General features: G+C 40.3%; 1 protein-coding gene across 9 annotated transcripts in view; it reads left to right on the forward strand.

The window, feature by feature from the left end:
• The window catches only part of PTPN4 (protein tyrosine phosphatase non-receptor type 4), a 190,873-nt gene that overhangs the window by 158,026 nt on the left and 19,526 nt on the right, over nt 1-13,321 (forward strand). For 6 of the 9 annotated variants that reach the window (XM_051848751.3, XM_017342790.4, XM_051848752.3 and 3 more), the window contains 5 exons: nt 4,343-4,499; nt 9,073-9,239; nt 10,837-10,927; nt 11,009-11,070; nt 12,748-12,894. In XM_051848751.3, coding sequence (XP_051704711.3) covers nt 4,343-4,499; nt 9,073-9,239; nt 10,837-10,927; nt 11,009-11,070; nt 12,748-12,894 — 624 coding nt within the window. Of the gene's footprint in view, nt 1-4,342; nt 4,500-4,682; nt 5,477-9,072; nt 9,240-10,836; nt 10,928-11,008; nt 11,071-12,747; nt 12,895-13,321 lie in introns of those variants that run through there. The other 3 variants (XM_089329337.1, XM_089329339.1, XM_089329340.1) reach the window with 1 other exon arrangement.

Raw genomic sequence — 13,321 nt, forward strand, 5'->3', positions numbered from 1 at the left:
ACCCCAGGAAGTTGTGGCATCTGAGAAGTGAACTAACAGATGAAAGATCTTTGTGTGTCTCTCTCAGTCTGTCTGCCTCTCAAGTAAATTTTTTAAATAGAGCAGGCATTTTGGCATAGCAGGTTAAGCCACCACTTAGAATGCCCACATCCCATATGGTAGTGCCTGCTATCAATTCCCACCTCTGCTTCTGATCCAGCTTCCTGCTAGTGCACACCCTGAGAGGCAGCAGATGATGGCTCAAGTACTTGGGTCCCTTCCACCCATGTTGATGACCCAGATGGAGTTGCTGGTTCCTGATTCCAACCTTGCCTGGCTTTAGCTGGTGTTGACTTTGGCGAATAAACAACAACTGAAGACGCACTCTTTCTCTCTCTCTCTCTCTCTCTCTCTCCCTCTCCCTCTCTCCCTCCCTCCCTCCCTCCTTCCCTCCCTCCAAATAATCTTTAAAATGAATAACAAAGAAAAGTGCAGACAAAATTGGGAGAGATAATCCACAATTATTTAACATATATTTAGGGGGTATATGTGTATGTTTAGGACATGAGAAAATGAAAGATTGCTGAATTCTGTCATGTAAAAAATTAGTAGAGAATGCCTAAAATAGAAAAGGAAAACAAAAGGGAGATGTTATTTCAAGGTACAGAGGTAGAGACAAAAAGAGGTAACTAAAATGTTGAAAGTCATTGCCTCAAATCAACTGTGAATTTCAGATAGGAAGGAAAACATGACTTTGTGAATTATCTGATAATTCCACTTTTCAGCATGGCCTCTAATGAAATAATTGGACCAGAAAACAAAGAATACTTGCACAAAATGTTCATTATGGTATGGCTTATAACAGTTTAAAGAAAAAAAATCAATTTGCATCATTGGACTTACTGGAATAAAGCATGCATTGCTTTACAGCTATCGAGGTGATAATTTATGTCTACACAAATCTGAAATTATGTCCACAAAATGGTGTTATGGAAAAATCCATGTTATCCCACATATATTTTATTCTGTTTTTTTAAAAACATAAATTGTGTACATAGAGGAAGTCTATATATATATATATATATTTTTTTTTTTTTTTTTGACAGGCAGAGTGGACAGTGAGAGAGAGAGACAGAGAGAAAGGTCTTCCTTTGCCGATGGTTCGCCCTCCAATGGCCGCCGCTGCGGCTGGCGCAGCGTGCTGATCCAAAGCCAGGAGCCAGGTACTTCTCCTGGTCTCCCATGGGGTGCAGAGCCCAAGTACTTGGGCCATCCTCCACTGCACTCCCTGGCCACAGCAGAGAGCTGGCCTGGAAGAGGGGCAACCGGGACAGAATCCGGCGCCCCAACCGGGACTAGAACCCGGTGTGCTGGCGCCGCAAGCGGAGGATTAGCCTAGTGAGCCGCAGCACCAGCTAATACTTTTTAATATTTATCTAGACTTCCGGCCGGCGCTGCGGCTCACTAGACTAATCCTCCGCCTTGCGGCGCCGGCACACCAGGTTCTAGTCCCAGTCGGGGCGCCGGATTCTGTCCCGGTTGCTCCTCTTCCAGTCCAGCTCTCTGCTGTGGCCCAGGAAGGCAGTGGAGGATGGCCCAATTGTTTGGGCCCTACACCCACAATGGAGAACAGGAGGAAGCACCTGGCTCTTGGCTTTGGATCGGCACAGCGTGCCGGCCCGTAGCGGCCATTTGGGGAGTGAACCAATGGAAGGAAGCCCTTTCTCTCTGTTTCTCTCACTGTCTAACTCTGCCTGTCAAAAAAAAAAAAGTATTAATAGTGTTCTGTATGGGAAATGGAATTACTGATATTTATCACTTTTATAGTCCATATTTAATTATCTAAATCATGACAGTGAGCATGCATTGCTGTTATATTAGAAAAAGCAATATTTTATTTTAATAGCAGCTGTAATAGTGGTTCTTCTGAGAAGTGATTATATTTTTGAATTAAGTCAAGCGTGCACAGGGAACACTGTACAGACAGGATCACTCCCAAACTGAGTTCTCTAACTCTAAATTCTCTTCTGAAGACATAGAAGTTAGTAGTGATTTTTCTCTTCTGCTTCATGGAGCTGTACATTCCCATTAATATTGGCTGCATTGAGCACTTTAAGACAGTAGCACTTTATCATTTTAATTTTTATTGATTTGGAGGCTACCACAGTCTTCCAATTGGAAACCATATTTTGAGTGATTATGGGAAAGGGACAGGATTCCAAATATTTTCATGTTTGTGTGTGTGTGTGTTGGACACCTTTTGAAACAAAATGATTCACAAAATTGTGTAGTTCTTCCCATCTGATAATCCTTTAGCCAGTAGCTATTGCTCCAACGAAATTATAGAGTTTATCTAGACTTTCCAGATTAGAATGAAACACAAATAGAAAGTTAGAGTATATCTGACAAAATGCAGATTAAGTATAAAGGAATTCCCTTTTTTGGTAGTGGATTCAGCGAGAGAGATGCATCACTATGCTAATACTTCTTCTTTTCTGCTATTACTAACTATACTCCACAAAGTAATGTGGGAGGCTGACTCTTTGTTCTCCATACAGTCCACTCACTTTCTGCTAGTATCATTAGCTCCCAGTTCACTTCACTTTGTTGTTGCAAAGACATTCACAAAAATTTGCAACCAAATTGGTACACAGAAGCATCATGCTGATACTAAATAGAATGAGTGTTCAAGTGTCTGTCATCTGCTTCACTACAGACATTGAGGGGAAAAACCATTCAAGAGAATTGGCATAATCTTAAATATGAATATTTCAGATTTTAAAGCCTTGGATTGAATACCTCATCTTTGTCTTCATAACAAATCTATGAAATAACCAGAGCAAATAACTGCTGCTTTTTCAGAGTTTCAGATGTCTAAGATCACACATTTCATAAGCATTAGAGAATAATGTGACTTCTATGGACCAGTGCTCTTTCCGCTGATGACCCTGCCTTCTTGGATTTTGTTGAGTTGTGTTTATGACTGAGTGGTTTTGCCTCCATATCTTCATGCCTCTATCACAGATGTTCCTTCTTTTTATAAGAGTCAGCCAGATTATTTCTTTCTCTACCTGGCTTTTCATTCATCGAACTTGACTGTTTTCATTGCTATGCCCCCAGAACATGCTGTCTGTATTTCTGTTCCTTTTATATCTTTTACCTTAATCACTAGTTTGTAAACAGGCAGTCCTCACTTTGCATAGTAGTACAGGACCATAAAAATGACCATGCAAGATGAAACCATACAGTGACTTTAATGATCAGTTGGAAATATTAAAGTTGTTCCTATGACTTTTAAATTTTTTTCAACATTAAAGTCTTTGTTGCTGTCTGTTATAAAGGTATAGAAAAGTAGAAAAAAGAATAAAACTAATATTGATTTAGTATCCTCTAATCTAAAATATTAGAAACATTAATAATTGTTTTCTTTGTGAAAACATCATGGGCAGTTTAAATAGTACTTGCTTCTTGCATGTTTTATAACTCATTATACAAAGTAATGTCTTATCTTGCCTTAGCAGAGTGTCATAGTACTCTGTAAGTTTGGATCGACTTCTCACATTTTGTCCTTGGACTCTCAATGTTGTGAAATGTTCTGCAATTTTTCATAACTTTGTCTGCATATCTGGAGTCTCTTGAAGAGCAGTAAGATCCGTATTTCCATGGTCACTTATTTCTTCTCCAAATCTCTGTTTAATTCAAACTTCACTTCCGAGGTTAATCACTTTTTATTTGCTGCTCTTTTATCTTTTTTAGTCATTTCCCTCTTAAGAGTATCCATTTTTATATGAGCTTACTACTGGGAGACAAGGAGGAACACAACTGTATACTTTGCTGCTGTGCATGAAGTGAATAGCAGATGTGCGTCGACAGAGCATTAATAGACTTTGAAAGAAGTGATGTGATTGGTAACTGATCATCATGTGTGTCGATCAGTTTTGCAGTGATTTTTGGACTGAAGAGCTGGCTGCAAAGCTTGTACTTCATGAAGTTTATCACACTTAATACATCATGGAAACTAAAATTTGACCATGTTGTTGCGGCCTGATGAGAACTGAAATTTGTATCTAGACTTTGCAAAGTGAAGGCTGCCTGTATCTGTGTGATCATTAGTCTTACGTGTATGTGTGGGCACAAAGTATATCATCAGGAAACAAGTTCTTAGATAAAGAAAGGAAAAAACGATAGTACCTTCGTGGGAAAGCTGGATTTCTGCTTCTTGAAAACAGATGAATGAATGACTAGATGTTGTTCTGTATGTTGTTTTAGTTCTGCAGCTATGGAGTCTGTGAGAATGAATCCCTGTGCGGTACTTTCAGAAATCTGCACGCAATTCTAAAACCTTACGTGCATTACATTACAGGCTGACCTCTGTGTCCCTCGATTGAATGAAGGGGACCAAGTTGTACTCATCAATGGTCGAGACATTGCAGAACATACTCATGATCAGGTGGTCCTATTTATTAAAGCCAGCTGTGAGCGACATTCTGGGGAGCTCGTGCTGCTTGTGAGACCTAACGGTAAGTACTCTATGTAACTAACACTGGATAGTTGCTATAATTCATGAATAGGAGCCAGAGTGATCCTTTAAAATGTTAAGTTGGGGCCCAACGCTATGGCATAGCGGGTAAAAGCCGCTGCCTGCAGTGTCGGCATCCCATATGGGCGCCTATTCAAGTCCTGGCTGCTCCACTCTGATCCAGCTCTCTACTGTGGCCTGGGAAAGCAGTGGAAGATGGCCCAAGTCTTTGAGCCCCTGCACCAGTGTGGGAGACCCAGAAGAAGCTCCTGGCTCCTGGCTTCAAATTGGCGCAGCTCCAGCCGTTGCAGCCAATTGGGGAGTGAACCAGCGGATGGAAGACCTGTCTCTCTCTGCCTCTCCTTCTCTCTCTGTGTAACTCTTTCAAGTAAATGAATAAATCTTTTTTAAAAAATTAAAATTAAAAAAATTTTAAAAATAAAATGTTAAGTCATATTAAAGGAAATGAAATCCATCTGTTGAAGAGACAACTGGACTCAACATGTTAATTGCAACATAACGGAAACAACTAAGTGTCCATCTGCTAATGACTACATAAAATGTGGTACATTCACACAAATTGAATATTACTTGGCCATAAAAAGTATGGAATGTTCTCATTTGCAAAAACATGGTTGGAACTGGAGTTTATTTTATTACAAGAAATAAGCCAAGGGGCTGGCGCAATGGTGCAGTAGGTTAATCCTCCAGCCGCAGCAATCTCTTCCTCTCACTGTCTATAACTCTACCTCTCAAATAAATAAATAAAATCTTTAACATTTTTTTTTTAAAGAAATAAGCCAAGCACAGAAAGATGAATATCAAGCAGGCATCATGGCTTCTGCTTCCAATCCAGCTCCCTGCTAATGCTGCTGGGAAAGCAGCAGAAGATGGCCCAAGCACTTGGGACCCTGCTACCCATGTGGGAGACCCGGATGATGTTCTAGACTCCTGGCTTTGGCCTTGCCTGACCCCAGCCTTTGTAGCCATTTGAGAAATGAACCAGTGGATGAAAGATTCTCTCTCTGTCCCACAGTTACTCTGACTCTCAAATAAATAAATATGACTTGACCTGCAAAGCCACACTGTAAGGGAGAGTAGGGTGACAGTGTCCTTCCCACAAGGAGCACCGGAAACAAGTTTCAGTGAACATGTCTGACTTTATTCACAGTCACGTCTGCCTTTTAAAGGACAGAGAGAAGGAGTGTAACTAACTCAGGGGAACACTAACTATAGGACAGATCCGACACTGGCACCAATATGCCTCTCCAGTCAACTTGAAGGTAGCTTTCTAGGTGGGCCTGGACCACACTTGGGAGCAGTTTACCTGATTGGCAGAAGGTGGGGGTGGGGAGAAATGTGCCTAGGCATCCACCACCTGCTAGCAGCCAGGTTAACTGCTGGATTGCCCACAAATAAATTTTACCAGATGCTTGGGAGGGAAGTTGGGAAGGGAGGGCTAAAGATTGATGAGTACTAGGTTACACTTAGTAGTAAGAAGCTCTGGGGTTCTTTCTCTTAACAAAAAAACTTGAAGATAGTATTCTTTGCTCTCTCCTCCATTTTATATTGACTTTGTTGGTGTTCGTCAAATGTTCCAGTCTTACCTACTTCATAGTCTTTGTACTTGCTACTTCCTCCATTTGGCACATTCTTTTTGATTCTCATGTGACTTACACCCTCACTTCATTTAGGTCCCTGCTAAAAGCTCATCCTCACAGGGCTTTTCTTCTCTCCTGACTGCTTCGATAAAATGGCCTTCCTCTTCTCCCTGTTGCTCCAAGCTGTAATAAGATAACTTGTTGAATGAGTGAGTCAAATTTGAACTCTATTCCACTTCTAGAGCACTTCATAACAAGCTGTAGTTACAGCAGCTTTTTAAAAATCCTACCCATGTAGGCGCCGGTTCGAGTCCCGGCTGCTCCACTTCCAATCCAGCTCTCTGCTGTGGCTTGGGAAAGCAGTAGAAGATGACCCAAGTCCTTGGACCCCTGCACCCACATGGGAGACCCAGAAGAAGCTCCTGGCTTCTGACTTCGAATCAGTGCAGCTCCGGCCATTGTGGCCAATTGGGGAGTGAACTAGCAGATGGAAGATTCTCTCTCTCTCTCTCTCTCTCTCTCTCTCTCTCTGCCTCTCCTCTCTGTGTAACTCCGACTTTCAAATGAATAAATAAATCTTTAAAAAAGAAAAAAATCCTACCTATGTTTTCAGTAAATGATGTCCACTTGCCTGATTGTGTCACCACTTGTCCTGTTGTGTCTGAACAGCTGACTTGATAATTCACTGTCAAAGAGTCGTAGGTTTGGAGAAACAGTAAAGCTCTAGCTTCTTTGCTGATTGCCTGAGTTTCCTGCACAGCACCTCAAGAGCCTCCTGCCAACGAACACCCAGGGGCACCTGGAGCAGTTGGGCCCAGTCCCAGATTAGTTGAACTGAAGCTCCATATTTGCTCAGGCCTTTTGTTCCTGATTCCTTATCACTGCTATGCAGAATAAGGTTAACCCCTCTTCCTTCAGATGCTTGACAACACCTAGTTTTACTAGAAGCCATCCTCCCTTTTTGAGTTTGTGGGTCCCAGAGCCTTCAACCATGATCATGTGGCATAATTTTCACATTCCCTCAACACTGTAAGTCTTCTCTAAGAAAAAATGTCTGTGTGCTAGTGTTAGACATATTCTTCTAGTCTTGTTGTGGACGGTTTACTGTTAACTATAGTTTTAACCAGACTAATTAATGGCTAATGTCATGTTATCACTCATTAAATGCCAGAGAAAGTAAAATATAATTCAAATTCTTCCTATTGCCCACCATACCCAACCCAGAAAAATTTTAAAGTTTCTTTTTATATTTACAATCAAACAAAAAAGTCTGTTTCATCTGTTGGGTATAAACAGGCATTTCATTTTATCTTCTTTATACTCTGTGTTCTTCTCCACTCGTTATCTCTGGACTTTCTAGAAAGATTGAAAAATTTTACAGAATATTCTATTTTAACTTTGCAAGGAACTTGTTCTTTAGACTTGATACTGAGGTGATTCCTTCAGTACTAGATACTTTCTTTCATGGAAAGCAACTTAAATTTTATACCGAAAGTAATTTCTCTCAATTTTACTTACTTATTTTCTCTTGGTAGTAGACCCAAAACAGCTTTAAAAAAATAATAGCTAGTAAGTATTAAAAGCTTTCTATGCACCCATGCCTTTCTTGTATATTCGTATTTAATTCTCATAACTGTCCAGCATGATGCATAATTTGTCCTCATTTAGTGTTGAAGCCACTTTGGCAGCATTCAACTTTTACCACACAGGTTCATGACCACTATTGAACTGGAACGTGCAGAAGTGCATATGACAGCAAAGGCCTGACCTTTTTGCAATTCCAGATTTCCTTGTTTGTGCTTAAAATTAGGAGAGGAACTCATCTAGGGCCTACCTCTTACAAAAATCTTCCTGAAGTTGTGTTATAATCAATATCTGCTATTTTCTTTTTCTTTACAAAACATTAACAAAATGTTATACTTTTTTGTCTTTGGTCCTTCATTTCAGAAATTTATTTTTCTCTAAAATACATACATAGCTGAGGAGGAGCCAGACCTCTTAGATAACCCGCAGTTTTCTATCCACATAGCCCTGAGCCCACCTCCTAGTCCTTTGTGGGCATTTTCCACAGGTCCCTATTCCCAAGGATGGATCAGGTTATTATGCATTCCCTAGGCCAGAAGGGTAGCTAAGAGGCAACAGTTCACAAAGAGGAATAAACATTGAGCTCACATTTGGCCTAGGATGCATGCATATATGTTTATAAATTCTTGTGTTAAAGAAGGGAGCTGAAAAGAAGTACAATTGGGGACCGACTTCATGGCGTAGTGGGTTAGGCCACCACTTATGATGTTGGCAGCCCATATCTGAGTGCCAGTTCAAGTCCCAGGTGACCTGCTTCTGATCCAGCTCTCTGCTTATGAGCCTGGGAAGGCAACCGATGTTGCCCCAAAGTACTTGGACCCCTCCCCAGATGGAGTTCCAGACTCCTTTTTTTTTTTTTTTCCTAATCAATCAACCAAAATAAAAGATGGGCTAAGGATCTAGGGTCTGACTTTCCTTACACTATGAATTCTGGCATAGAATTCTCATTTGAAATCTGGCCTCCCAGATTAGTTTGTAACATGTCGAGGAAAGACGCCAGAGCATGTTTTATATAGCATTATTCAATTTATTTCTAATTTACCATATTTAGTCATTCAGTTTATAAGCTCTGTTAGTGCTCTTGCTCCAGATCAAGCAAATTAAGGGCAGTTTTACTCAGAGCTGACTTTCAGCAACTCCTCTTTTTCTTAATGTCTCTACAGATTATAGACAGTTCCAGCCATGTGGTCAAGGACTTTCTTTTCCCCAAAGGTACAGCAGAGTCCTTCAGCTCCACAGCCAGTCTCTCTCTCCCTACATGGTACACCCAGACTATGAGCTGGTGCAGTTATAAATGAATTTTTCATTCTGAGGCAGAATTAATGAATGTGTCTGGCAAATTCCTATTGTGAATTCCATTAAGATTTCCATGTTTGTGTTTTATTTTAGCTGTATATGATGTAGTGGAAGAAAAGCTGGAAAATGAACCAGACTTCCAGTACATTCCTGAGAAAGCCCCACTGGATAGTGTCCATCAGGATGACCATTCCCTACGGGAGTCAATGCTTCAGCTGGCTGAGGGGCTTATCACTGGAACAGTCCTCACACAGTTTGATGTAAGTAATACTGTGTAGAGATGGGATCTACCTTTGTTTTCTCCGGTTAGCTTCATGGTTTCTTAACTGCCTAATCTGTCCATTATGATGTATAAACTTCCATGATATACTGAGAAGTTTGAAATAAAGAGCTCTAAAATGCAGTTTTTAAAATTGCTCCCAAAATACTATGATTATATCAATAAATGTTTAAAAAGGAGATTAAGAAACTTTAAATGTATGTCATCAAACTAAATTTTTTTCTATTTAAATAGTTGTTTTTATTAAAGGGAACAAACAAGGATAGGCTATTTTAAACTTCAGAGTCTTGATTTATACCTTGTTGTCTGTAATCTTTCTCTGATTTTGGCTAGTGTAGTTTCCAAAACTGGAAAAAACAAAATTGTCAGATAAATCACTATATTGGAAGAATAAGATATTTCTAGAATACTTCTAATCTGTATTTTGACCAAAAAGTATACAGTGAATTTGAAGTGCTTTATTTAGATTGTGTATACTTAATTTGTTTAATTTAGTGAAACTAGATGCTTTTTAATGGCCGTCATTAATGTTTGTTGCTCTGAAATATATATTATATAGAAGTATTTTCATTATAAAGTATTTAGGGCATGTGTCTGGTTTCCTTTTTTAAAGACTTATTTATGTATTTGGAAGAGTTACAGAAAGAAAGGGAAAGAGAGACCTTCTGTCTGCTGGTTCAATCCCCAAATGGCACAGTAGGTCTTCTTCCAGATCTTTCACACGGATTCAGGGGCTCAAGTACTTAGGCCATCTTCTGCTGCTTTCCCAGGCATATTAGTAGGGAGATGGATAGGAAGTGAAACAGCTGGGACTTGAACAAGCACCCCTATGGGACGCTGATGCCCCAGGCAGCAGTTTAACCCCCTGTGCTGCAGCACCGGCCACATCTGATTTTCCTTTAAAAAGTTCTTTGTTCTTATTCTGTGAACACCTCCAAGCTACATGAAAGCCAAATTACTTCCTGCAGACTTGCTGTTCACAACTTTGGATACTTCTACAGGAAGCGAAATTGTTTTCACTTTGTTTTATCATTTTTCAAAATATGATACGTAATTCATATCAGAAACTATGGAATTCATCTTTGCAAGTCTGTTTTAGTACTGTCTTAGCTGGTCAGCGCCGTGGCTCAATAGGCTAATCCTCTGCCTAGCAGCGCCGGCACACCGGGTTCTAGTCCCGGTCGGGGCGCCAGATTCTGTCCCGGTTGCCCCCCTTCCAGGCCAGCTCTCTGCTATGGCCCGGGAATGCAGTGGAGGATGGCCCAAGTGCTTGGGCCCTGCACCCCATGGGAGACCAGGAGAAGCACCTGGCTCCTGCCTTTGGATCAGCACGGTGCGCCGGCCGCAGTGCACCAGCTGCGGCGGCCATTGGAGGGTGAGCCAACGGCAAAGGAAGACCTTTCTCTCTGTCTCTCTCACTGTCCACTCTGCCTGTTAAAAAAAAAAAAAATACTGTCTTAGCCTCAGGTACATCTTGTGTAGATGAGGTATTCAAAGGAAAAAACCTGTTTCCTGTTAGTGTCAAAACAAGTCTGAAAAACAAAGCAAATTGCTGATAGTTTGTTTTCTTTTTTTAGCAACTATATCGGAAAAAACCTGGAATGACAATGTGTTGTGCCAAATTACCTCAGAACATTTCCAAAAATAGATACAGAGATATTTCGCCTTGTAAGTATCTGTTATCGTTTGTTGAGTTTAACCTTTTTAACATAACTTTATTAAAACATTGTTCTTTTAAATTTTTTTCAGATGATGCTACACGGGTTATTTTAAAAGGTAGTGAAGACTACATCAATGCAAACTATATAAATGTAAGTTTCTTTTATTATGCCTTTTGTTAAAAACCTACCTTTGATAAACTGTTAAAGTTCCAAATACTGAAAAAATTTATCAAAATGATACTAATGAAAATAGTTTGATGCTGATTCTTTAATATATAGGAAGCACACTGGAATAGAATAGTCCAGTCCAGAAAAAGACTGAAGAAGTAAATAAGTAGAGTTTTATTTATGGTAGAGGTGGCCTTTTAAATCACTGGACATAAAACAGACAATCCAATGAATGGATTAGATCAACGGTTTAGAATATATCACAGGCCAGCGTTGTGGTATAGTGGGTAAAGCCTCTGCCTGTGACACCGGCATAACATGTAGGTGCCAGTTCAAGGCCCAGCTGCTCCACTTCTGATTCAGCTCCCTGCTGATGCACCTGGGAAGGCAACAGAGGATGGCCAAAGTGCCTGGGCTCCTGTGCTCATGTAGGAGATACAGAAGATGCTCCTGACTCCTGACTTTGACCTGGCCCAACCCAGGCCGTTGTGGCCATTTAGGGAGTGAACCAGCAGATGGAAGATCTCTCTCTCCTCTCTATCTTTCTCTCATCCTCTTGCTCTTCCTCTCAAGTAGATAATTTTTTTAAAAGTAAGATGAACCTGGGGCTGGTGCTGTGGGGTAATGGGTAAAGCTGCAGTCTGCAGTGCTGGCATCCTATAGGGCCACCGTCCTGAGAGACCCAGAAGCAGCTCCTGGCTCCTGGCTCCTGGCTTTGGATCGGCCCATCTCTGGCCAGTTGCAACTATTTGGGGAGTGAACCAGAGGATGGAAGAACCTCCCTCTGTAACTCTGCCTCTAAATAAATAAATAAATAAATCTTTTTAAAAAATAAACAACAACCTAAGTATAAGTCAAGTATATCAGTTTACTTGTAAATACAGTCAGTTTTCATTATTTGAGATATTTTGAGAAATTTCTTTGACCACTGAATCAGCAAATACTGAATTTTAAATACTTTTCTGTTACCCTTTAAAATTATTTTGTATGTGAAATCCAAGCTAAAACAAGTAGCAGAATTTTACTAATGAGCTATTTAAAGATAATTATTTCTTATAACAAGTCTCTGCCTGTGAAACAAGATTCTCTATAAAGCTGCTCTTGAAAACGTAATAAGTGTTTTAGAATATTTTGTATTTAAATTGCATTTTCCACTAATTGAAAGATAAATATACTTAACTGTTGGATATCACCAAGAAATTCTTCTACAGATTAAATGAGAATTGATGTGAGCATTTGATGCAGCAGTTAAGATGCCCACACCCCATATTAGAGTGCCTGGGTTTGAGTCTCAGCTGTACTTCTGATTCCACCTTCCTGCTGATGCAAACCCTAGGAGGCAATGAGGGCTCAAGAACTTGGGTCCCTGCCACCCATTTGGGAAATTTCAGGGCTCCCAGCGTCAGCCGACCCAGCCATGGCTATTGTGGGCATTTGAGTTGTGAACCAGAGAGTGGAAGATATATCTCTCTCTGTCTCTCTGCCTTTCAAATAAATGAAAATAGTTTAACTGAAACCACTGATAAAGATTGTTTTACTAATTGCAGTTTATTGAGAGTTAGGTGTATTCCATTTATCAATTAGTGGATGGTTTTTATATTCCTGATCACAGTATAAAGCAATAATGCGAAATATTTTATTTTTATGTCTTCTTTTTAGATGGAAATTCCTTCTTCAAGCATTATCAATCAGTACATTGCTTGCCAAGGGCCTTTACCACACACTTGTACAGATTTTTGGCAGATGACCTGGGAACAAGGCTCCTCCATGGTTGTTATGTTGACCACACAAGTAGAACGTGGCAGAGTAAGTTGTAGTTGAATTTTACACATTGAGCTCTGTTCAAATTACATTAAATATGCAGTTGAAATATTCATGTTGACTTACTCTTATAATTTCTAAGCTACTTTGCTTCTGGTTTCATGATTTCAGTCATCATGATTAAGTGCATAAAACTTTGACTAACCCATAATGAATGTGATGTAAATGTTAGCTATTATTGCTGTTATTTAAAAGGATTAATTAAAAGTATACAGGGACAGGTTTTGTGGCACAGTCTGTCAAGCTGCCTTCTGGGACACCCTCATTCCATACCAGAGTGCCTGGGATCTTGTCTCACCTTTGCTTCCCATCCAGCTTCCTGCTAATGCACACTCTGGGATGCAGCAGATGATGGGTCAAATGCTGGAGTCCGTGCCACCCACATGGAGCCCCAGATTGAGCTCCAGACTCC

Source organism: Oryctolagus cuniculus, chromosome 3 (assembly GCF_051225735.1).
Source record: "Oryctolagus cuniculus isolate XC-2025 breed Fujian yellow rabbit chromosome 3, ASM5122573v1, whole genome shotgun sequence".
Lineage (NCBI taxonomy): Eukaryota > Metazoa > Chordata > Mammalia > Lagomorpha > Leporidae > Oryctolagus > Oryctolagus cuniculus.